General features: G+C 65.6%; 3 protein-coding genes across 15 annotated transcripts in view; all 3 read right to left on the bottom strand.

Annotated features, from left to right (window-relative positions):
* Nucleotides 1-1159: 1159 nt before the first annotated feature.
* Nucleotides 1160-14397, bottom strand: TGFB1I1 (transforming growth factor beta 1 induced transcript 1). Of its 3 annotated transcripts, none has more exons than XR_010886760.1 (12): nucleotides 14302-14397; nucleotides 12630-12784; nucleotides 10785-10834; nucleotides 10587-10705; nucleotides 9099-9198; nucleotides 7693-7801; nucleotides 7443-7583; nucleotides 6502-6675; nucleotides 5671-5752; nucleotides 4542-4690; nucleotides 1596-2842; nucleotides 1160-1471 (listed from the first exon to the last, which is right to left on the bottom strand). XR_010886760.1 is itself a non-coding variant. In XM_067314866.1 (11 exons), exons 1-11 carry the CDS (start codon nucleotides 14372-14374, stop codon nucleotides 2576-2578), a joined length of 1419 nt encoding a protein of 472 aa, XP_067170967.1. In that variant the 5' UTR covers nucleotides 14375-14397; the 3' UTR covers nucleotides 1160-2575. The 3 variants fall into 3 exon arrangements, 1 of the variants encoding a protein (XP_067170967.1); XR_010886761.1 differs by having other exon boundaries at nucleotides 1160-1346; XM_067314866.1 differs by having other exon boundaries at nucleotides 1160-2842.
* A 2796-nt stretch (nucleotides 14398-17193) lies between these two features.
* LOC136995113 (uncharacterized) lies at nucleotides 17194-19788 on the bottom strand. 11 transcript variants are annotated; one of them, XM_067314864.1, is made up of 4 exons: nucleotides 19156-19463; nucleotides 19003-19053; nucleotides 18544-18696; nucleotides 17194-18390 (listed from the first exon to the last, which is right to left on the bottom strand). In XM_067314864.1, exons 1-4 carry the CDS (start codon nucleotides 19378-19380, stop codon nucleotides 17197-17199), a joined length of 1623 nt encoding a protein of 540 aa, XP_067170965.1. In that variant the 5' UTR covers nucleotides 19381-19463; the 3' UTR covers nucleotides 17194-17196. The 11 variants fall into 11 exon arrangements, with proteins under 11 accessions (XP_067170965.1, XP_067170964.1, XP_067170966.1 ...); XM_067314863.1 differs by lacking the exon at nucleotides 19003-19053 and adding an exon at nucleotides 18901-18951; XM_067314865.1 differs by lacking the exon at nucleotides 19156-19463 and adding an exon at nucleotides 19768-19788 and having other exon boundaries at nucleotides 18544-19155.
* A 2140-nt stretch (nucleotides 19789-21928) lies between these two features.
* LOC136995115 (E3 ubiquitin-protein ligase BRE1B-like) overlaps nucleotides 21929-23147 on the bottom strand; it is a 5047-nt gene continuing 3828 nt past the window's right edge. Inside the window, exon 4 of the mRNA XM_067314870.1 lies at nucleotides 21929-22009. Within this exon, the coding sequence (XP_067170971.1) occupies nucleotides 21929-22009 (81 nt within the window). The remainder of the gene's footprint in view (nucleotides 22010-23147) is intronic.

The following is a 23147-nucleotide window of genomic DNA, read 5'->3' as shown; positions in this document are numbered from 1 at the left end:
TCCTGCCCCATAAATACAAAATCTTCAGCCTGTGCAAGCAAAGAGCAAGTGCGACCTCCCCCCCCTCCCCCAACTGCCCCCCCGGGCCCCACAGCTGCCCCCCAACTGCCCCACCGGGCCCCACAGCTGCCCCCCCACTGCCCCCCCGGGCCCCCCCCCCCGGCCACCCCGGCCCCTGTGGGGCAGCTCCTGGCATGGGACAAGGAGGAGGGGGCTCCATGGGTCAGCCCCACGCTTTGGGGGGGGGGGGGGTTCTGTGGGGCTGAGCCGTGGGTCAGGACCTCCTCCTTGGTGCCACCACGATCCGTGAGCGCCATGGTGGATCCAAGGGGGATCCATGGGACGTCTGAGAAGGGTCTAGGGGGCTCTATGGGGCCGAGCCATGGGTCAGGACCTCCTCCTTGGTGCCACCATGATCCATGAGATCCCACAAAGCATCATGGTGGATCCAAGCAGGATCCATGGGACGTCTGAGAGGGGTCCAGGGGGCTCTATGGGGCTGAGCCGTGGGTCAGAACCTCCTCCTTGGTGCCACCACGATCCATGAGCGCCATGGTGGATCCAAGGGGGATCCATGGGACGTCTGAGAGGGGTCCGGGGAGGCTCTATGGGGCCGAGCCGTGGGTCAGAACCTCCTCCTTGGTGCCACCATGATCCATGAAACCCCCCAAAGCGCCATGGTGGAGCCAAGCAGGATCCATGGGACGTCTGAAAGGGGTCCGGGGGGGCTCTATGGGGCCGAGCCATGGGTCAGAACCTCCTCCTTGGTGCCACCACGATCCATGAGCGCCATGGTGGATCCAAGGGGGATCCATGGGACGTCTGAGAGGGGTCCGGGGAGGCTCTATGGGGCCGAGCCGTGGGTCAGAACCTCCTCCTTGGTGCCACCATGATCCATGAAACCCCCCAAAGCGCCATGGTGGAGCCAAGCAGGATCCATGGGACGTCTGAAAGGGGTCCGGGGGGGCTCTATGGGGCCGAGCCGTGGGTCAGAACCTCCTCCTTGGTGCCACCACGATCCATGAGCGCCATGGTGGAGCCAAGCAGGATCCATGGGACGTCTGAGAGGGGTCCGGGGGGCTCTATGGGGCCGAGCCATGGGTCAGAACCTCCTCCTTGGTGCCACCATGATCCATGAGCGCAAGGTGGATCCAAGCAGGATCCATGGGACGTCTGAGAGGGGTCTAGGGGGTTCTATGGGGCTGAGCCGTGGGTCAGAACCTCCTCCTTGGTGCCACCATGATCCATGAGATCCCACAAAGCATCATGGTGGATCCAAGTAGGATCCATGGGACGTCTGAGAGGGGTCCGGGGAGGCTCTATGGGGCCGAGCCATGGGTCAGAACCTCCTCCTTGGTGCCACCATGATCCATGAGATCCCACAAAGCATCATGGTGGATCCAAGGGGGATCCATGGGACGTCTGAGAGGGGTCCGGGGAGGCTCTATGGGGCCGAGCCGTGGGTCAGAACCTCCTCCTTGGTGCCACCATGATCCATGAAACCCCCCAAAGCGCCATGGTGGAGCCAAGCAGGATCCATGGGACGTCTGAAAGGGGTCTAGGGGGTTCTATGGGGCCGAGCCATGGGTCAGAACCTCCTCCTTGGTGCCACCACGATCCATGAGCGCCATGGTGGATCCAAGGGGGATCCATGGGACGTCTGAGAGGGGTCCAGGGGGCTCTATGGGGCCGAGCTATGGGTCAGAACCTCCTCCTTGGTGCCACCACGATCCATGAGCGCCATGGTGGCTCCAAGCAGGATCCATGGGACGTCTGAAAGGGGTCTAGGGGGCTCTATGGGGCCGAGCCATGGGTCAGAACCTCCTCCTTGGTGCCACCACGATCCATGAGCGCCATGGTGGAGCCAAGGGGGATCCATGGGATGTCTGAGAGGGGTCTAGGGGGTTCTATGGGGCCGAGCCATGGGTCAGAACCTCCTCCTTGGTGCCACCACGATCCATGAGACCCCACAAAGCATCATGGTGGAGCCAAGCAGGATCCATGGGACGTCTGAGAGGGGTCCGGGGAGGCTCTATGGGGCTGAGCTATGGGTCAGAACCTCCTCCTTGGTGCCACCACAATCCGTGAGCGCCATGGTGGATCCAAGCAGGATCCATGGGACATCTGAGAGGGGTCTGGGGAGGCTCTATGGGGCCGAGCCATGGGTCAGGACCTCCTCCTTGGTGCCACCACGATCCGTGAGCGCCATGGTGGCTCCAAGGGGGATCCATGGGACGTCTGAAAGGGGTCTAGGGGGTTCTATGGGGCCGAGCCATGGGTCAGGACCTCCTCCTTGGTGCCACCACGATCCATGAGCGCCATGGTGGATCCAAGCAGGATCCATGGGACGTCTGAGAAGGGTCTAGGGGGCTCTATGGGGCCGAGCCATGGGTCAGGACCTCCTCCTTGGTGCCACCATGATCCATGAGCGCCATGGTGGCTCCAAGGGGGATCCATGGGACGTCTGAGAGGGGTCCGGGGAGGCTCTATGGGGCCGAGCCGTGGGTCAGAACCTCCTCCTTGGTGCCACCACGATCCGTGAGCACCGTGGTGGCTCCAAGGGGGATCTCCGAGCTCAACCGAAGAGGCGCCGGAAGCAAGGTTGGCAGTAGGCCTTGCCCGCCTGCTCCTGGAAGGGCCCCTTGGCCAAGGGCCGGCGGCAGAAGGCGCAGACGAAGTGCTCGGGGTGGAAGCGCTGCGCCATGGCGGTGACGCAACGCCCGGCGATGGGCTCTCCGCAACCCCGGCACGCCTGGGCGCCGCCGGCCCGGAAGTGCCGCTCGCAGTAGGGGCGACCGCCCGCCTCGAAGAAGGTGCCCGCCGCGAAGGGCGCCAAGCATTCCTGGGGTGGGGGGACATCAGGGACGTGGGGGACGTTGGGATGGGGACATCAAGGACGTGGGGACGTGGGGATGGGGGTGGCGTGAAGTTCTGGGGGACATCGGGGACGTGGGGACATTGGGATGGGGACATTGGGACGTGGGGATGGGTGGCGTGAAGTTCTGGGGGACATCGGGGACGTGGGGACATTGGGATGGGGACATTGGGACGTGGGGATGGGGTGGCGTGAAGTTCTGGGGGACATCGGGGACGTGGGGACATTGGGATGGGGACATCAAGGACATGGGGACGTGGGGATGGGGGGCGTGAAGTTCTGAGGGACATCTGGGACAGGACATTGGGATGGGGACATTGGGACATTGGGACGTGGGGATGGGGAGCATGAAGTTCTGGGGGACATCGAGGACGTGGGGACATTGGGATGGGGGACATCAAGGACGTGGGGATGGGGGGCATGAAGTTCTGGGGGACATCGGGGACATGGGGACATTGGGATGGGGGACATCAGGGACGTGGGGATGGGGGACATGAAGTTCTGGGGGACATCGGGGACGTGGGGACATTGGGATGGGGGACATCAGGGACGTGGGGATGGAGGGAGGGTGTGAAGTTCTCCTGGGGGACATCTGGGATGGGACATTGGGGTGGGGGACATGGGGACGTGGGGATGGGGAGCATGAAGTTCTGGGGGACATCGGGGATGTGGGGACATTGGGATGGGGGACATTGGGACATGGGGATGGGGGGGACATGAAGTTCTGGGGGTCATTGGGGACGTGGGGACATTGGGACGTGGGGATGGGGGGGCGTGAAGTTCTGGGGGACATTGGGGACGTGGGGACATTGGGATGGGGACATTGGGATGTGGGGATGGGGGTGTGAAGTTCTGGGGGGCATCAGGGACGTGGGGACATTGAGATGGGGACGTTGGGACGTGGGGATGGGGGGGGCGTGAAGTTCTGGGGGGCATCAGGGAGGTGGGGACATTGGGATGGGGACATTGGGACATGGGGATGGGGGTGTGAAGTTCTGGGGGGCATCAGGGACGTGGGGACATTGGGATGGGGACATCGGGACGTGGGGATGGGGGGGGCATGAAGTTCTCCTGGGGGACATCAGGGACATGAGGACGTGGGGATGGGGGGGCATGAAGTTCTGGGGGACATCGGGGACATGGGGACATTGGGATGAAGGATGTGAAGTTCTCCTGGGGGACATCTGGGACGTGGGGACAATTGGGATGGGGGACATTGGGACGTGGGGATGGGGGTGTGAAGTTCTGGGGGACATCGGGGACGTGGGGACATTGGGATGGGGACATTGGGACATGGGGATGGGGATGGGGGGGGACATGAAGCTCTCCTGGGCATGGGGACATCAAGGACATGGGAATGGGGGACATGAAGCTCTCCTGGGGTTGGGGACATCAGGGATGGGGACGTGGGGACATGGGATGTGGGGCATGAAGCTCTCCTGGGGGTGGGGACATCAGGGATGGGGACATCAAGGACATAGAAATGGGGGACGTGAAGCTCTCCTGGAGGTGGGGACATCAGAGATGGGGACGTGGAAACGGGCATCAAGTTCTCCCGGACCTGGGGCCATCAGGGATGTCAGGGACGGGGCTGCGGGGACGCGACCTGCTCTCGGGGACATGGGGGGGGACACGGGGACACGGGGACACGGGGGGGGACGCTCACCCCGCAGACGAAGCACTCGGGGTGCCAGAGGCCCTCGAGAGCGGCCACGTAGCCCTCCAGGATGGGTCGCCCGCAGCCCCGGCAGCGGCTGGCGAAGAGCTCGGCGAAGTCCTGCCGGCAGTACTGCTGGCCGTCCTTCTCCAGGAAGCCTGCGGGGACGCCGGGGTGGGGACGCCGTGACGCCGGGGTGGGGACGCCGGGGGGACGCACGCGAGGACGCGGGGATGGTGGTGAGACCCGCACGGGGATGGACATGGGGACGGTGGTGAGACCAGCATGGGGATGGACATGGGGACATGGGGATGGTGGTGATGGTGGTGAGACCCACATGGGGATGGACATGGGGATGGTGGTGAGACCAGCATGGGGATGGACATGGGGACATGGGGATGGTGGTGAGACCAGCACGGGGATGGACATGGGGACGTGGGGATGGTGGTGAGACCAGCACGGGGATGGACATGGGGACATGGTGATGGTGGTGAGACCAGCATGGGGATGGACATGGGGATGGTGGTGAGACCAACATGGGGATGGACATGGGGACGTGGGGATGGTGGTGAGACCAACATGGGGATGGCAAGACATGGGGATGGTGGTGAGACCAACATGGGGATGGACATGGGGACATGGGGATGGTGGTGAGACCCACATGGGGATGGCAAGACATGGAGATGGTGGTGAGACCAACATGGGGATGGACATGGGGACATGGAGATGGTGGTGAGACCAGCACAGGGATGGACATGGGGACATGGGGATGGTGGTGAGACCCACATGGGGATGGCAAGACATGGGGATGGTGGTGAGACCCGCATGGGGATGGCGAGACATGGGGACGTGGGGATGGTGGTGAGACCCACACGATGGACACGGGGACATGGGGATGATGGTGAGATGCAGGGACGTGGGGACACAAGGACACGGGGGACATGGGGATGGTGGTGAGACCCACATGGGGATGGACACAAGGACATGGGAACATGGGGATGGTGGTGAGACCCACACAGGGATGGCAAGACATGGGGACACATGGACACAGGGGCCATGGGCACCACGGCGAGACCGTTATGGGGATGGTGAGCCGTGGGGACACACGGACACGCGGGGGGACGCCGGGGCCACCCACCTTCCTCGCCGAAGGGCCGCCCGCACTTGACGCAGCAGAAGTGCTCCGGGTGCCAGTTCTTGTCCAGCGCCGTCACCATTTTCTGCGGGAGGACACGGGCTGGGGTGTCACCACCCGCCCCGGCGGGGTCCCACCACCCTTGGGTGTCCCACTGAAGCCCTGGGTGTCCTCCACCACCCTTGGGCATCCCATGGGCACCCTTGGACATCCCATGGCACCCTTGGGTGTCCCCCAACACCCTTGGGCATCCCCCAGCACCCTTGGGTGTCCCATGGCACCCTTGGGTGTCCCCCAACACCCTTGGGTGTCCTCCACCACCCTTGGACATACCATGGCACCCTTGGACATCCAATGGCACCCTTGAGCGTCCCCCAGCACCCTTGGGTGTCCCCCACCACCCTTGGGCATCCCATGGGCACCCTTGGGTGTCCCCCAGCACCCTTGGGTGTCCCCCACCACCCTTGGGCATCCCATGGGCACCCTTGAGCGTCCCCCAACACCCTTGGGTGTCCCCCACCACCCTTGGGCATCCCATGGCACCCTTGGGTGTCCCCCACCACCCTTGGGCATCCCCCAGCACCCTCGTGCATCCCATGGGCACCCTTGGACATCCAATGGCACCCTTGGGCGTCCCCCAGCACCCTTGGGTGTCCTCCACCACCCTCAAGCATCCACCCCATCACCCCTAGGACCACCCCGCACCCCAGTTTGGAGCCGAGCACCCCATAGATGCTCCGCCCTCACCGCCCCGACCGGGCACCCAGTGCCACCCAGTGCCACCCAGTGCCACCCATGGGTGCCGGGGGGGGGGGGGCGGGGACAGGTCCTCACGTCGAGGATGGGCTGGGCGCACTGGCCGCAGCGGGGCGCGAAGAGCTGGAAGTAGTCGCGCTCGCAGTAGGGCGCCCCGTCCTTCTCGAAGAAGGTGCTGCCGCCCAGCTCCCGCTGGCAGTGGGCGCACACGAAGTGCTCGGGGTGCCACGTGCACCCCAGCGCCGTCACCACCTGCCCGGGGGGGGGGGACACACGAGGGGGGTGGGTGGGGGGGTCAGGGTGCCCCGGCGGAGCCACCTTGACCTCCACTAGTATCTCAATATGGGGGTGCGGCACCCTGGTGTCCCCCCATATTGACGTGCAGCACCCTTGGAGGACCCCAACGTTGGGGTGCACCAACCTGGCCTCACCCCCCCATCAGGGTGCAGCACCCTGGACCCGATATCGGGGTGCATCTCCCTGGTGTCACCCCATACTGACGTGCAGCACCCCAATGTCCCCCCGTATTGAGCTCCAGCACCCTTGGAGGACCCCAACGTTGGGGTGCACCAGCCTGCTATCAGGGTGCAGCACCCCAGACCCGATATTGGGGTGCATCTCCCTGGTGTCACCCCATATTGACGTGCAGCACCCCAATGTCCCCCCGTATTGAGCTCCAGCACCCTTGGAGGACCCCAACGTTGGGGTGCACCAACCTGGCCTCACCTCCCCCATCAGGGTGCAGCACCCTGGGGTCAATATCGGGGTGCATCTCCCTGGTGTCACCCCATACTGACGTGCAGCACCCCAATGTCCCCCCGTATTGAGCTCCAGCACCCTTGGAGGACCCCAACGTTGGGGTGCACCAGCCTGGGCTCACCTCCCCCATCAGGGTGCAGCACCCTGGGGTCGATATCGGGGTGCATCTCCCTGGTGTCACCCCATACTGACATGCAGCACCCCAATGTCACCCCGTATTGAGCTCCAGCACCCTTGGAGGACCCCCCCCCAGCACCCACCTGCCCGGCGATGGGCTTCTGGCAGGCGCCGCAAAGCCCCTTGGACCCCGTGGGCACCCCGCGGCGGCTCAGGTCCGACTGTAGCAGCACCAGCATGGAGTCGAGGGTGCCGGGCGCCGGCTGTTGCACCGGCGGTGGTGGCTGCGGTGGTGGGGGGGACAACGGCGTCACCCATGGGTGGTGGTGGTGGTGGTGGGGGACATCAGCGCCCATCCCACCCCAGCACCCGTCCCGGGGTGGGGCGACTCACGGTGCTGCGGAGGCGGAAGTCGGAGAGGGAGGCCATGAGGCGGTCGAGCTCCTGGGTGGCCGAGGAGGCGGAGGGCGGCGCGGGTGGGGGCGGCGTGGGGGGTCCCGAGCTGCACCCGAGGGTGGGTGGTGGTGGTGGTGGTGGGGAGGAGACACGCGGTCAGGGTGACGCCGGGGGGGGGGGCGGGTGGGTGAAGTAATGGGGAGCAGCACCCATGGGGTGACCTCCCCTTCACCCATGTTGGGTGCGGCACCCCATGGTCAACCCACATTGGGGTGCTGCACCCCATGGTCAACCCACATTGAGGTGCAGCACCCCATGGACACCCTACATTGGGGTGCAGCACCCTTGGGTCAACCCACATTGAGGTGCTGCACCCCATGGTCAACCCATATTGAGGTGCTGCACCCCACATTGAGGTGCTGCACCCCATGGTCACCCCACATTGGGGTGCTGCACCCTTGGATCAACCCACATTGGGGTGCTGCACCCCATGGTCAACCCATATTGAGGTGCAGCACCCCATTGTCACCCACATTGGGGTGCAGCACCCCATGGTCAACGCACATTGAGGTGCAGCACCCTTGGGTCAACCCACATTGAGGTGCTGCACCTTTGGGTCACCCCACATTGGGGTGCTGCACCCCATGGTCACCCCACATTGGGGTGCAGCACCCTTGGGTCACCCCATATTGAGGTGCAGCTCCCCATGGTCACCCCACATTGGGGTGCTGCACCCTTGGGTCAACCCACATTGAGGTGCAGCACCCTTGGGTCAACTCACATTGGGGTGCTGCACCCTTGGGTCACCCCACATTGGGGTGCAGCACCCCATGGTCACCCCACATTGGGGTGCAGCACCCTTGGGTCATCCCATATTGAAGTGCAGCACCCCATGGTCACCCCACATTGGGGTGCAGCACCCCATGGTCAACCCACATTGAGGTGCAACACCCTTGGGTCAACTCACATTGGGGTGCTGCACCCTTGGGTCACCCCACATTGGGGTGCAGCACCCCATGGTCACCCCACATTGGGGTGCAGCACCCTTGGGTCATCCCATATTGAAGTGCAGCACCCCATGGTCACCCCACATTGGGGTGCAGCACCCCATGGTCAACCCACATTGAGGTGCAGCACCCGTGGGTCAACCCACATTGGGGTGCTGCACCCCATGGTCAACCCATATTGAGGTGCAGCACCCTTGGGTCACCCCACATTGGGGTGCAGCACCCTTGGGTCACCCCACATTGAGGTGCTGCACCCCATGGGTCAACACACATTGAGGTGCTGCACCCCATGGTCAACCCACCTTGGGCATAGATCCTTGGGGGGGGGTCACCCCATATTGGGGTGCACCCACTTGGGGGGGGGGCGGGGTCCCCAGCCCCATGGGTGCCACTCACCGCGGCGGGGACACCCCATCTTGGACCTCATCCTCCTTCTCCTCCTTCTTCTTCTCCCCGTCGGGACCCTTCAGCGGTGGGAACTGGGCCAGGATCTCATCTGCCGTGGTGGTGGTGATGGGGGGAACGTGGTGGGTTTGGGGGGGCCCCCAAGCTTTGGGGTGCCCCGAGGGGGGGGGGTCCCTGGGGTCACCAGGGAGGGGGGTCTGGGCTGTGCCAGGGTAGTTTTGGGGGTGCTGGTGGTGGTGGGGAGAGGACCTGGGGTGGTTCTTGAGGTCTCCATGGTGGTTTTGAGGGGGTCTTCAGGGTGGGTTTGGGGGTGCCCCAGGGTGGTTTCGGGGTCCCCGTTGGGTGCATAGGGTTCCCCAGATGTTCTTGGGGCGCCCCAGAGTGGATTTTGGGGGTCCCTGGGTGGATTTTGGGGGTCCCTGGGTGGATTTTGGGGATCCCGGGTTGTTTTTGAGGGTCCCTGGGGTGGTTTTGGTGTCCCCAAGGTGCTTCTTGGGACCCTCATGGTGGTTTGAGGTTCCTCAACACGGCTTTTGGGGTGCCTCAGGGTGGATTTTGGGGGTCCCTCACTGTTTTGGGGGGTCTTTGGGTGTTTTTGGGGGGTCCCTGGGTGGTTTTGAGGGTCCCTGGGTAGTTTTGGTGTCCCCAGGGTGGTTCTTGGGACCCTCATGGTGGTTTGAGGTTCCTCAACATGACTTTTGGGGTGCCTCAGGGAGGATTTTGGGGTCCCCACGGTGGATTTTGGGGTGCCCCAAGGTGGATTTTGGGGATCCTGGGGTGTTTTTGGGGGTCCCTGGGTGGTTTTGGGGTCCCCAGGGTGGGTTTTGGGGCCCTCATGGTGGTTTGAGGTTCCTCAACATGGCTTTTGGGGTGCCTCAGGGTGGATTTTGGGGGTCCCTCGCTGTTTCGGGGGGGTCTTCAGGTGGTTTTTGGGGTCCCTGGGTGGTTTTTTGGGGTCCCCAGGTGTGTTTTGGGGCCCTCATGGTGGTTTGAGGTTCCTCAACACGGCTTTTGGGGTGCCTCAGGGTGGATTTTGGGGGTCCCTTGCTGTTTCGGGGGGTCTTCGGGTGTTTTTTGGGGTCCCTGAGTGTGTTTTTGGGGTCCCTGGGTGGTTTTGGGGTCCCCAAGGTGGTTCTTGGGTCCCTCATGATGGTTTGAGGTTCCTCAACATGACTTTTGGGGTGCCCCAGGGAGGATTTTGGGGGTCCCTCGCTGTTTCGGGGGGTCTTCAGGTGGTTTTTGGGGTCCCTGAGTGTTTTTTTGGGGTCCCCAGGTGTGTTTTGGGGTCCCCAGGGTGGGTTTTGGGGCCCTCATGATGGTTTGAGGTTCCTCAACACGGCTTTTGGGGTGCCTCAGGGTGGATTTCGGGGGTCCCTCGCTGTTTCGGGGGGGTCTTCAGGTGGTTTTTGGGGTCCCTGGGTGGTTTTTTGGGGTCCCCAGGGTGGGTTTTGGGGTCCCCGGGGTGGCTTTTGGAGGTACCTGCGATGGAGCAGTGGGTCACGTTGAGGTCTCGCAGGAGCCGGTCGAGCTCGCCCAAGCCGGGGGCCGCCGGGGACCGGGGGGCGGCGGCGCGGGGGGACCGAGCCTTGTGCACCGTGCTGGGGGGGGGGGACACGACAGGGTGGTGACGTGTCCCCCCCCGTGTCCCCAATGTCCCCCCCGATGTCCCCAACGTACCTGTAGAGCTGCTCGGTGTCACCCCCCGCCGGGGGGGCCGCGCTCGGCGCCTGGGGACCGGCACGCAGGGGGTTAATGGGGACGCGGGGGGGGGCCCACAGTGTCCCCAATGTCCCCAACACCCCCAATGTCCCCAACGCCCCCAATGTCCCCATCCCGGGGGCCTCCAGGTCCCCAATGTCCCCTTGCCCCCAAGGTCTCCCATCCCCAAGGTCCCCAAGTCCCCAAATTCCCCATATTCGATGTCCCCGTCCTTGGGGGTCTCCATGTCCCCAAGGTCCACATGTCCCCAAGGTCCCCCATCCCCAATGTCCCCATCACCAGGGTCTCCGTGACACCACCCCCAATGTCCCCCATCCCCAAGGTCTCCATCCCTGGGGTCCTCAATGTCCCCATGTCCCCAAGATCCCCCATCCCCAATGTCCCCATCCTTGGGGTCTCCATGACACCACCCCAAGGTCCCCAATGTCCCCATGTCCTCTACCCCCAATGTCCCCATCCTCAGGGTCCCCAATGTCCCCAAGACCCCCATCCTCCATGTCCCCGTCCTTGGGGTCCCCATGACCCCATCCTGGAGGTCCCCAATGCCCCCAAGGTGCCCCATCCCCAATGTCCCTATCCTCGGGGTCCTCAATGTCCCCAGTGTCCCCAAGACCCCAACGTCCCCATCCTCAAGGTCCTCAGTGTCCCCATGTCCCCAAGGCCCTCCACCCCCGACGTCCCCGTCCTCAATGTCCCCAGTGACCCCAAGATCCCCCATCCCCAACATCCCCATCCTTGGGATCCCCACAACTCCATCCTCAAGGTCCTCAGTGTCCCATGTCCCCAAGGTCCTCCACCCCCAATGTCCCCATCCTCAAGGTCCTCAGTGTCCCATGTCCCCAAGGTCCTCCACCCCCAATGTCCTCATCCTCAATGTCCCCAATGTCCCCAAGACCCCCATCCACCACGTCCCCATCCTCAAGGTCCCCAATGTCCCCAAGGCCCTCCACCCCCAATGTCCCCATCCTCAATGTCCCCAATGTCCCCAAGACCCCCATCCTCCATGTCCCCATCCTTGGGGTCCCCACGACCCCATCCTGGAGGTCCCCAATGTCCCCAAGGTCCCCCACCCCCAATGTCCCTATCCTCAATGTCCCCAATGTCCCCAAGACTCCCATCCTCCACGTCCCCATCCTTGGGATCCCCATGACCCCATCCTCAAGGTCCTCAATGTCCCCATGTCCCCAAGGTCCTCCACCCCCAACGTCCCCATCCTCAATGTCCCCATGTCCCCAAGATCCCCCATCCCCAATGTCCCCAGTGACCCCAAGACCCCCATCCACCACGTCTCCATCCTCGGGGTCCCCACAACTCCATCCTCAAGGTCCTCAGTGTCCCCAATGTCCCCAAGGTGCCCCATCCCCAATGTCCCCATCCTCGGGGTCCTCAATGTCCCCAATGACCCCAAGACCCCAACGTCCCCATCCTCAAGGTCCTCAGTGTCCCCATGTCCCCAAGGTGCCCCATCCCCAATGTCCCCATCCTCGGGGTCCTCAATGTCCCCAGTGTTCCCAAGACCCCAACGTCCCCATCCTCAAGGTCCTCAGTGTCCCCGTGTCCCCAAGGTGCCTCATCCCCAACGTCCCCATCCTCAAGGTCCTCAAGGTCCCCAAGACCCCCATCCTCCACGTCCCCATCCTCAATGTCCCCAGTGACCCCAAGACCCCCATCCAAGATGTCCCCGTCCTCGGGATCCCCACAACTCCATCCTCAAGGTCCTCAGTGATGTCCCCATGTCCCCAAGGCCGCCCGTCCCCAAAGCCCCCCCAGATGCCTCCACCGTCTCCATCCCCCGGGGCTCACGGGGCCGTAGGGGGGCGGCGGGGGCCGGGCCGGGTCCCCGTCGGCGCCGGGGGGTCCCGGTTGGGGGCTCGGGGGTCCCCCCGGCGGGTCGGTGAGCAGCACGGGGCGCCGGGCCAGGTGGGACGTCGTCGTCTCCAGGTCGGCCAGCAGCGCGTCTAGGGGAGGGAGGGGGGCGGATTGGGGAGGGGGGGGGGGGGACGGCGTCAGGGACCCAGGCGTCCGGGGGGACCCGGGTGTCCCATGGGCCCATTCCCAGGAGATGGGGGAGACGGGATGAAGGAGATGGGATGGGGGGGAAGGAGATGGGGACGATGGAGGAGACGGGATGGGGGGAAGGAGACGGAGATGATGAAGGAGACGGGATGGAGGGAAGGAGATGGGGACGATGGAGGAGACGGGATGGAGGGAAGGAGACGGGATGGAAGGAAGGAGACAGGGATGATGGAGGAGACGGGATGGAGGGAAGGAGACGGGATGGAGGGAAGGAGACAGGGATGATGGAGGAGACAGGATGGAGGGAAGGAGATGGGATGGGGGGAAGGAGACAGGGATGATGGAGGAGGTGGAGATGATGGAGGAGACGGGATGGGGGGAAGGAGACAGGGATGATGGAGGAGACGGGATGGAGGGAAGGAGACGGGATGGAGGGAAGGAGACAGGGATGATGGAGGAGACGGAGATGATGGAGGAGACAGGATGGAGGGAAGGAGACGGGATGGGGGGAAGGAGACAGGGATGATGGAGGAGACGGGATGGAGGAAGGAGACGGGATGGGGGGAAGGAGACAGGGATGATGGAGGAGACGGGATGGAGGGAAGGAGACGGGATGGGGGAAGGAGACAGGGATGATGGTGGAGATGGGATGGGGGGAAGGAGACGGAGATGATGGAGGAGACGGGATGGGGGGAAGGAGATGGGGACGATGGAGGAGATGGAGATGATGGAGGAGAAGGGATGGGGGGAAGGAGACGGGGACAAGGGAGACGTGTGGGATCACAGGGACCAAACGGAGCTGGCAGGGGATCGGGATGGAGGGAACGAAACAGAGGGATGTGGGATGGGGGGAACAGAACGGACACGGGACGGAGAGACGCGGGACAGACGGACACGGACGGGGGGAGCGAAACGGGGCCGATGGAGGGATGCGGGATGGAGGGAACAAGACAGACGGATGCAGATGGGGGGAATTAGGCGGATGCAGGATAGAGGGAACGAGACGGACACAGGAGGGAGGGATGTGGGACAGATGGACGCAGATGGAGGGAGCGAGACAGACGGATGTGGGATAGAGGGAACGAGACGGACACGGACGGAGGGATGTGGGACAGACAGATGCGGACGGGGGGAGAGAGACAGACGGATGCGGGATAGAGGGAACGAGACGGACACAGGACAGACGGATGCAGACGGGGGGGGAAGCGAAACAGGGCCGATGGAGGGATGCGGGAAAGAGGGAACGAGACAGACGGACACGGACGGAGAGAACGAGACAGACGGACGCGGGGCAGAGGGAACAAGATGGACACAGGACGGAGGGACGCGGGACAGACAGACGCGGCCGGGGTGGGGGGAAGCGAAACGGGGCCGACGGAGGGACGCGGGAAGGAGGGAACAAGGCAGACGGACGCGGGACGGAGGGAGCGGGACGGACGGACGGACGCGGGGGCCTCACCCAGGTCGTCCATGGCGGGGGCTGGGTGCGGCCCCCCCTGACGCCGCCCCGCGCGGGGCCCCGCGGTGCCCATGTATGGAAGCGCCCGGACGCCTGGGCCCCTGGGGCGGGAAGGGGACGGACCCGGACGCCTGGGCCCCCGGGGCGGGAAGGGAAGGGAAGGAGGGTCTTGGAGTTCGGAAGGGGAAGGCCCAGACGCCTGGGCCCCTGGGATAAGGCCTGGGGGGGGGGGGGGTGGATGTCGGAGGCTGGGATGGGATGGGCTGGTGGGGGGGGGGGGCCCGGACGCCTGGGCCCCTTTTTAGGGGGACACTTGGACTTCTGGGTCCTTTTTTGGGGGGGGCACCCGGACGCCTGGGCCCCTCCCTGGATTCCTGGGTCCCTCCCGGAAAAACTGGGCCCCTTCCCGGACTCCTGGGCCCCTCCCTGGACTCCTGGGTCCCTCCTGGATGCCTGGGCCCTTCCCGGACGCCTGGGTCCCTCCCGGATGCCTGGGCCCTTCCCGGACTCCTGGGCCCCTTCTGGACACCTGGGTCCCTCCCGGACTCCTGGGCCCTTCCCGGACGCCTGGGTCCCTCCCGGATGCCTGGGCCCTTCCCGGACTCCTGGGCCCCTTCTGGACACCTGGGTCCCTCCCGGACTCCTGGGCCCCTTCCGGACACCTGGGTCCCTTCCGGACGCCTGGGTCCCTCCTCGATGCCTGGGCCCCTCCCCGGACGCCTGGGCCCCTCCCGGACGCCTGGGTCCTTCCCGGACGCCTGGGCCCCTTCCGGACGCCTGGGTCCCTCCTCGATGCCTGGGCCCCTCCCCGGACGCCTGGGCCCCTCCGGACACCTGGGTCCTTCCCGGACGCCTGGGCCCCTTCCGGACGCCTGGGTCCCTCCCGGACGCCTGGGCCCCTCCCGGACGCCTGGGTCCCTCCTGGACGCCTGGGCCCCTCCCGGACGCCTGGGTCCCTCCCAGACTCCTGGGCCCCTTCCGGACACCTGGGTCCCTCCCGGACGCCTGGGCCCCTCCTGGACACCTGGGCCCCTCCCGGACTCCTGGGCCCCTCCCCGGACTCCTGGGCCCCTCCCGGACACCTGGGCCCCTCCCGGACTCCTGGGCCCCTCCTGGATTCCTGGGCCCCTCCCGGACACCTGGGTCCCTCCCGGACTCCTGGGCCCTTTCCTGGACATCTGGGTCCCTCCCGGACGCCTGGGCCCCTCCCGGACACCTGGGCCCCTCCCTGGACACCTGGGTCCTTCCCGGACACCTGGGTCCTTCCCAGACGCCTGGGTCCCTTCCGGACGCCTGGGCCCCTCCTGGACTCCTGGGTCCCTCCCGGACTCCTGGGCCCGCGGCCGTTTCACCACTTTATTGTGCGTCGCCTCCGCTACATTCGCGGCCCCGAATCCGTCTCCCCCCCCCACCCCCACCCTGCGGGGACCCCCCCGAAATCCTGAGGGGGTCCCCAAAAACCCGGGGATCCCCCCAAAATCCTGGGGGGTCCCCAAAAACCCGAGGATCCCCCCCAAAATCCTGAGGGAGTCCCCCAAAAACCAGGGCTTTCACCCAAAACCAGGCGGGTCCCCCCCCCAAACTTTGGGGACCCTCCCCATAACCGGGCGACCCCCCCCCTTCCCAAATCTTGGGGGTCCCCTCCAAAGCCGGACCCCCCCCCCATGGCCCACAAGGGGTCCCCAGTGTCCCCAAAGGGGTCCCCAAGGTCACTATGGGGGTCCTCAAGGTCCCCATGGGGGTCCCCGACCTCCGTGTCCTCCCCTTCTTCCTCTAAGAGGTCCCCAAGGTCCATAGAGGGTCTCCAAAGGGGTCTCACCACCCGCTCAAGGTCCTCCTGGGGGTCCTGAAGGTCCCCAATGGGGTCCCCAAGGTCACACCATGGGGGTCCTCAAGGTCCCCAGGGGGGTTTCCCGCTGCCAAGTCTGCGCTTTCTTGCTCTAAGAGGTCCCCAAGGCCCATAGAGGGTCTTCAAAGGGGTCTCACCACCCGCTCAAGGTCCTCCTGGGGGTCCTGAAGGTCCCCAACGGGGTCCCCAAGGTCACTATGGGGGTCCAGAAGGTCCCCATGGGGGTCCCCCACCTCCATGTCCTCGACTTCTTCCTCTTAGGGGTCCCCAAAGTCCATGGGGGGTGGGTGGGGGGGGTCTTCAAAGGGGTCCTGCCACCTCGCCGAGGTGTCCCCAAGGTCCCCCAAGGCGCCCCCCCAGCTCGCTACGGGGGTCCTCCCACCTCCATGTCCTCGCCTTCTTCTTCTAAGGGGTCCCCGACACCCCCGGGGACATCCCCGAAGGGGTCCTCCCCCTCCCCAAGGTCCTCCAGAGGGTCCCCGAGGTCCTCCACAGGGTCCCCAAGGTCCTCCAGGGGGTCCCCGAGGTCCTCCAGGGGGTCCCCGAGGTCCTCTACTGGGTCCTCAAGGTCATCCAAGGAGTCCCTGAGCTCCTCCACGGGGTCCCCGAGGTCCTCCAGAGGGTCCCCGAGGTCCTCCAGGGGGTTCCCGAGGTCCTCCAGGGGGTCCCTGAGGTCCTCCACTGGGTCCCCGAGGTCCTCCAGGGGGTCCCCGAGGTCCTCCAGGGGATTCCCGAGGTCCTCCAGAGGGTTCCCAAGGTCAAGAGGGTCCCCAAGCTCCTCCACCGGGTCCCCGAGGTCCTCCAGGGGGTCCCCGAGGTCCTCCAGAGGGTCCTCCAGGGGGTCCTCCAGGTCCTCCAGAAGGTCCCCGAGGTCCTCCATGGGGGGTTCCCCGGGAAGCCGCAGCAACGGATCCCCCCCGTCCAAAGGTTCCCCCATATCGAGGTGGGGCCGGAGACCCCGGGGAGCCACGGCGGCCACGAGGGCGCGGGCCAAGCGAGCGGGACACCGAACCAAACGGGCCGCCCGAGCCAAACGAGGAGCGACGCTACGAGGCGACCCATCCAGAAGCTCCCGGGCCGCCCGGGCGGCCAAAGGACCGCAAGCCCAGCGCTCGGCCAAAACCCAGAGGGCTCCGGGCGACGCCGAGACGCCGGCGGCCACGACGGCCTCCAAACCCGGCACCAGGTAACGTCGGGCCAAGGCGACGGCGGCGGCGGCGACGGCCGGGCCGATGGGGCGACGGAGCAAAGGGCACCCGGCGGCCGGCCGGCACCCGTGGACGTGGTGGAGGAGGAAGAGGAGGGGGCGGCGAGGGGCGCAGCGCAAAGCCACGGCGCCTTGGCGGGCTTCGGCGAAGGAGCCGCCCAACATGGCGCCCAACACCGGGGAACCTCGGGTCAGCGCTTCCCGGGAAGCCGGCAAACCCGGGGAGACGCCGTCGGGGAGCAGCAGCAGGTCGTGGGGTGCCCGGGAGTAGGGGCAGGTCGGGGGACGGGGGCTGGAGGACCTCGGGGACGCCTGGGGACGGGGGCTGGAGGACCTCGGGGACCTTGGAGGACACGGGGACACCTGGGGATGGGAGCTGGAGGACCTCGGGGACGTTGGAGGACACGGCGGGGACACCTGGGGACGAGGGCTGGAGGACCTCGGGGACGTTGGAGGACAAGGAGATGGTTGGGGATGGGGGCTGGAGGACCTCGGGGACGTTGGAGGACACGGGGACACCTGGGGACGAGGCCTGGAGGACCTCAGGGATGGTTTGGGACAGGGGCTGGAGGACCTTGGGGACATTGGAGGACAAGGAGATGGTTGGGGATGGGGGCTGGAGGACCTCGGGGACGTTGGAGGACAAGGAGATGGTTGGGGACGGGGGCTGGAGGACCTCGGGGACGTTGGAGGACAAGGAGATGGTTGGGGACGGGGGCTGGAGGACCTTGGGGACATTGGAGGACAAGGAGATGGTTGGGGGTGGGGGCTGGAGGACCTCGGGGACGTTGGAGGACACGGGGACACCTGGGGACGAGGGCTGGAGGACCTTGGGGACATTGGGGGACAAGACGATGGTTGGGAACAGGGGCTGGAGGACCTCGGGGACATTGGGGGACAAGACGATGGTTGGGGACGGGGGCTGGAGGACCCTGAAGATACCTGGGGACAAGACGATGGTTGGGGATGGGGGTTGGAGGACCTCGAGGACACCTGGGGACAAGACGATGGTTGGGGATGGGGGTTGGAGGACCTTGAGGTCACCTGGGGACACAGGGACACTTGGGGATGGGAGTTAGAGGACCTTGAGGACACCTGGGGACAAGACGATGGTTCGGGATGGGGGTTGGAGGACCTTGAGGATGTTGGAGGACAAGACGATGGTTGGGGATGGGGGTTGGAGGACCTCGAGGACACCTGGGGACACGGGGACACTTGGGGACGGGGGTTGGAGGACCTCGAGGACACCTGGGGACACGGGGACACTTGGGGACGGGGGTTGGAGGACCTCGAGGACACCTGGGGACAAGACGATGGTTGGGGATGGGGGTTGGAGGACCTCGAGGACACCTGGGGACAAGACGATGGTTCGGGACGGGGGTTGGAGGACCTCGAGGACACCTGGGGACATGGGGACACTTGGGGACGGGGGTTGGAGGACCTCGAGGACACCTGGGGACACGGAGGCACTTGGGGACAGGGGTTGGAGGACCTTGAGGACACCTGGGGACACGGGGACACTTGGGGATGGGAGTTGGAGGACCTCGAGGACCCCTGGGGACAAGACGATGGTTGAGGATGGGGGTTGGAGGACCTTGAGGACACCTGGGGACACGGGGACACTTGGGGACGGGGGTTGGAGGACCTCGAGGACCCCTGGGGACAAGACGATGGTTGAGGATGGGGGTTGGAGGACCTTGAGGACACCTGGGGACATGGAGATGGTTGGGGACGGGGGTTGGAGGACCTCGAGGACACCTGGGGACAAGACGATGGTTGGGGATGGGGGTTGGAGGACCTCGAGGACCCCTGGGGACAAGACGATGGTTCGGGACGGGGGCTGGAGGACCTCGAGGACACCTGGGGACAAGACGATGGTTCGGGACGGGGGTTGGAGGACCTCGAGGACACCTGGGGACACGGGGACACTTGGGGACAGGGGTTGGAGGACCTCGAGGACCCCTGGGGACATGGAGATGGTTGGGGACGGGGGTTGGAGGACCTCGAGGACACCTGGGGACATGGGGACGGTTGGGGATGGGAGTTAGAAGACCTTGAGGACACCTGGGGACAAGACGATGGTTCGGGACGGGGGTTGGAGGACCTTGAGGACACCTGGGGACACGGGGACACTTGGGGACGGGGGTTGGAGGACCTCGAGGACCCCTGGGGACAAGACGATGGTTGAGGATGAGGGTTGGAGGACCTCGAGGACACCTGGGGACACGGAGGCACTTGGGGACAGGGGTTGGAGGACCTCGAGGACACCTGGGGACACGGGGACACTTGGGGATGGGAGTTAGAGGACCTCGAGGACCCCTGGGGACAAGACGATGGTTGGGGATGGGGGTTGGAGGACCTCGAGGACACCTGGGGACACGGGGACACTTGGGGACAGGGGTTGGAGGACCTCGAGGACCCCTGGGGACACGGGGACACTTGGGGACGGGGGTTGGAGGACCTCGGCGTCACTTGGGGACAGTCCAGGGGCCCCGGGGCCACGCGGGGACGCTTGGGTGGCCTCGGGGACAGCTGGGGAAGGAGACGGGGCGCGTCGGGGGTGGCCTGGGGCGCCGGGGACGCTCGGGGACGCTTGGGGGCCCTCGGGGACGCTTGGGGACAGGGGGAGGCGGGGGGCGACGTCACCGCGCGTCCCCCCGGCTCCTCGGCGTCCCCAGGGCGTCCCGGCGCGTCCTCGAGGCCGTCGGCGCGTCCCCGAGTGTCCCCGAGGTCCTGGCGGTGGCCGGGGCGTCTCGGTAGGTCACCGTCGTCCCCAAGGGCGTCCTGGGGTCCCCACGGCTCCTCGGCGTCCTCGTCCCCGCGCGCCTGGGCGATTCCGGTGTCCCCGAGGGCGTCCGGGAGGTCCCCGGCGTCCCCCGATGTCCCCAACGTCCCCACGGGTCCCAACGTCCCCGTCCCGCGTCCCCGTGATGTCCCCGCGTCCCTCTTGTCCCCGACGTCCTCGGCCGCGTGTCCCCACGTCCCACGTCCCCGTCCCATGTCCCCGTGTCCCCACATCCCCATCCCATGTCTCCACCCCGTGTCCCCATCTCCATGTCCCTGTGTCCCCATCCCACGTCCCCGTGTCCCTGTCCCGTGTCCCATGTCCCCAACACACATCCCCGTGTCCCCACGTCCCCATCTCCATGTCCCCGCGTCCCCATCCCGTGTCCTGGCCCCGTGTCCCCCTGTCCCTGTGTCCCCATCTCCACGTCCCCGTGTCCTCATCCCGTGTCCCCATCCCACGTCCCCAAAACACGTCCCTGTGTCCCCATCCTGTGTCTCCATCCCGTGTCCCCATGTCCCACCTCCCATGTCCCCATCCCACGTCCCCAAAACACGTCCCCATGTCTCCACCCCGTGTCCCCATCCCACGTCCCCATGTCCCCATCCCGTGTCCCCGTCCCATGTCTCTGTGTCCCCATCCCGTGTCCCCATCCCATGTCCCTGTGTCCCCATCCCACATCCCCATGTCCCCATGTCATGTCCCCGTGTCCCTGTCCCGTGTCCCCATCCCATGTCCCTGTGTCCCCATCCCGTGTCCCCATCCCACGTCCCCACGTCCCCATCCCGTGTCCCCATCCCATGTCCCCATGTCCCCATGTCATGTCCCCGTGTCCCTGTCCCATGTCTCCATCCCATGTCCCTGTGTCCCCATCCCGTGTCCCCATCCCGTGTCCCCATGTCCCCATCTCATGTCTCCGTCCCGTGTCCCCATGTGCCTGTATCTCCATCCCATGTCCCCATGTCCCTGTCCCGTGTCCCCCCGCGTCCCCATGTCCCCATCCCGTGTCCCTGTCCCGTGTCCCCGTCCCATGTCCCCATCCCGTGTCTGTGTCCCGTGTCCCCCCGCGTCCCCATGTCCCCATCCGGTCCTGTCCCGTGTCCCGTCCCGTGCCCCGTCCTGCCCCATCCCATGTCCCCATCCCATGTCCCCATCCCATGTCCCCATCCCGTGTCCCTGTCCCGTGTCCCCGTCCCATGTCCCCGTCCCGTGTCCCTGTCCCATGTCCCCATCCCGTGTCCCTGTCCCGTGTCCCCCCGCGTCCCCATGTCCCCATCCCGTGTCCCCATCCCGTGTCCCTGTCCCATGTCCCCATCCCGTGTCCCCGTGTCCCCGTGTCCCCGTCCCGTGTCCCCGTGTCCCCGCGTCCCCGCGTCCCCCCTCACCTGTCCCCGCAGGGTGCCCAGGGCGTCGGCGGCGTAGAGGGCGAAGGCCGGGGGGGGCTCGAAGGGGGACGCGGGGCCCCGGGCCACCGCCGCCGCCAGCAGGGCCACCGCGCCCCCCCCGCCCCACAGCAGCCGCCGCGCCGGCCCCGGCGCCCCCGCCCTGCCGGCGACAGCCACACGCTAAGCACACGCCAACGACACGCTAACGACACGCTAACAACACGCTAACCACGCGCTAACGCCGCGCGCGCCAAGGACGCGCTAAGGACCTGGGGACATGGGGCCACCGCAACCCCCCCCCCCGTGGTGACGTCACCGCCCTGCGCACGCTAAGGACACGCTAATGCCGTGTGCATGCCAAGGACATGCTAAAGACATGCTAAGGATCTGCTAAGGACATGCTAAGGACACACTAAGGACGCGCTAAGGACGTTGAGGGGACATAGGGCCACCACAACCGCCTCCATGGCGATGTCACCACCCTGCGCACGCCAAGGACACGCTAAGGACATACCAACAACATGCTAACACTACGTGTGGGTCAAGGACACGTTAAGAACATGCTAAGGACACGCTAAGGACACGCTAAGGACGCGCGCGCCAAGGACGCGCTAAGGACCTGGGGACATGGGGCCACCGCAACCCCCCCCCGTGGTGATGTCACCGCCCTGCACACGCTAAGGACATGCTAAGGACACACTAAGCACATGCTAATGCCGTGCATGTGCCAAGGACCCACTAAGGACATGCTAAGGACACGCTAAGGACACGTTAAGGACGTTGGGGGGACACGGGGCCACCACAACCCCCCCATGGCGATGTCACCACCCTGCACATGCTAAGGATATGCTAAGGACACGCTAAGGACATGCTAAGGACACGCTAACGCCGCGCGCAGCCAAGGACGCGCTAAGGACGTGGGGACATGGGGCCACCGCAACCCCCCCCCCGTGGTGACGTCACCGCCCTGCGCACGCTAAGGACATGCTAAGGACACGCTAAGGACATGCTAAGGACACATTAACACTGTGCACACACCAAGGACATGCTAAGGACCTGCTAAGGACATGCTAAGGACACGCTAAGGACACGTTAAGGACGTTGGGGGGACACGGGGTCACCGCAACCCCCCATGGTGACGTCACCGCACGCTAAGCACACGCCAAGGACACGCTAACAACACGCTAACCACGCGCTAACGCCGCGCGCGCCAAGGACACGCTAAGGACGTGGGGACATGGGGCCACCGCAACCCCCCCCCCGTGGTGACGTCACCGCCCTGCGCACGCTAAGGACACGCTAAGGACACGCTAAGGACACGCTAAGCACATGCTAAGCACATGCTAATGCCATGCATGTGCCAAGGACCCACTAAGGACATGCTAAGGACATGCCAAGGACACATTAAGGACATTGGGGGGACATGGGGCCACCACAACCCCCTCCATGGTGATGTCACCAGCCCTGAGCACGCTAAGGACACGCCAAGAACACGCTAAGCACATGCTAATGCCACACACGTGTCAAAGACACACTAAGGATCTGCTAAGGACATGCTGAAGACATGCTAAGGACATGTTAAGGACACTGGGGGGACATGGGCCAGCGCAACCCCCCCCA

The sequence above is a fragment of the Apteryx mantelli genome, chromosome 38 (assembly GCF_036417845.1).
Source record: "Apteryx mantelli isolate bAptMan1 chromosome 38, bAptMan1.hap1, whole genome shotgun sequence".
Lineage (NCBI taxonomy): Eukaryota > Metazoa > Chordata > Aves > Apterygiformes > Apterygidae > Apteryx > Apteryx mantelli.
Note: the sequence above shows the minus strand (reverse complement) of the source record. Positions and strands in the feature narration are given on the sequence as shown.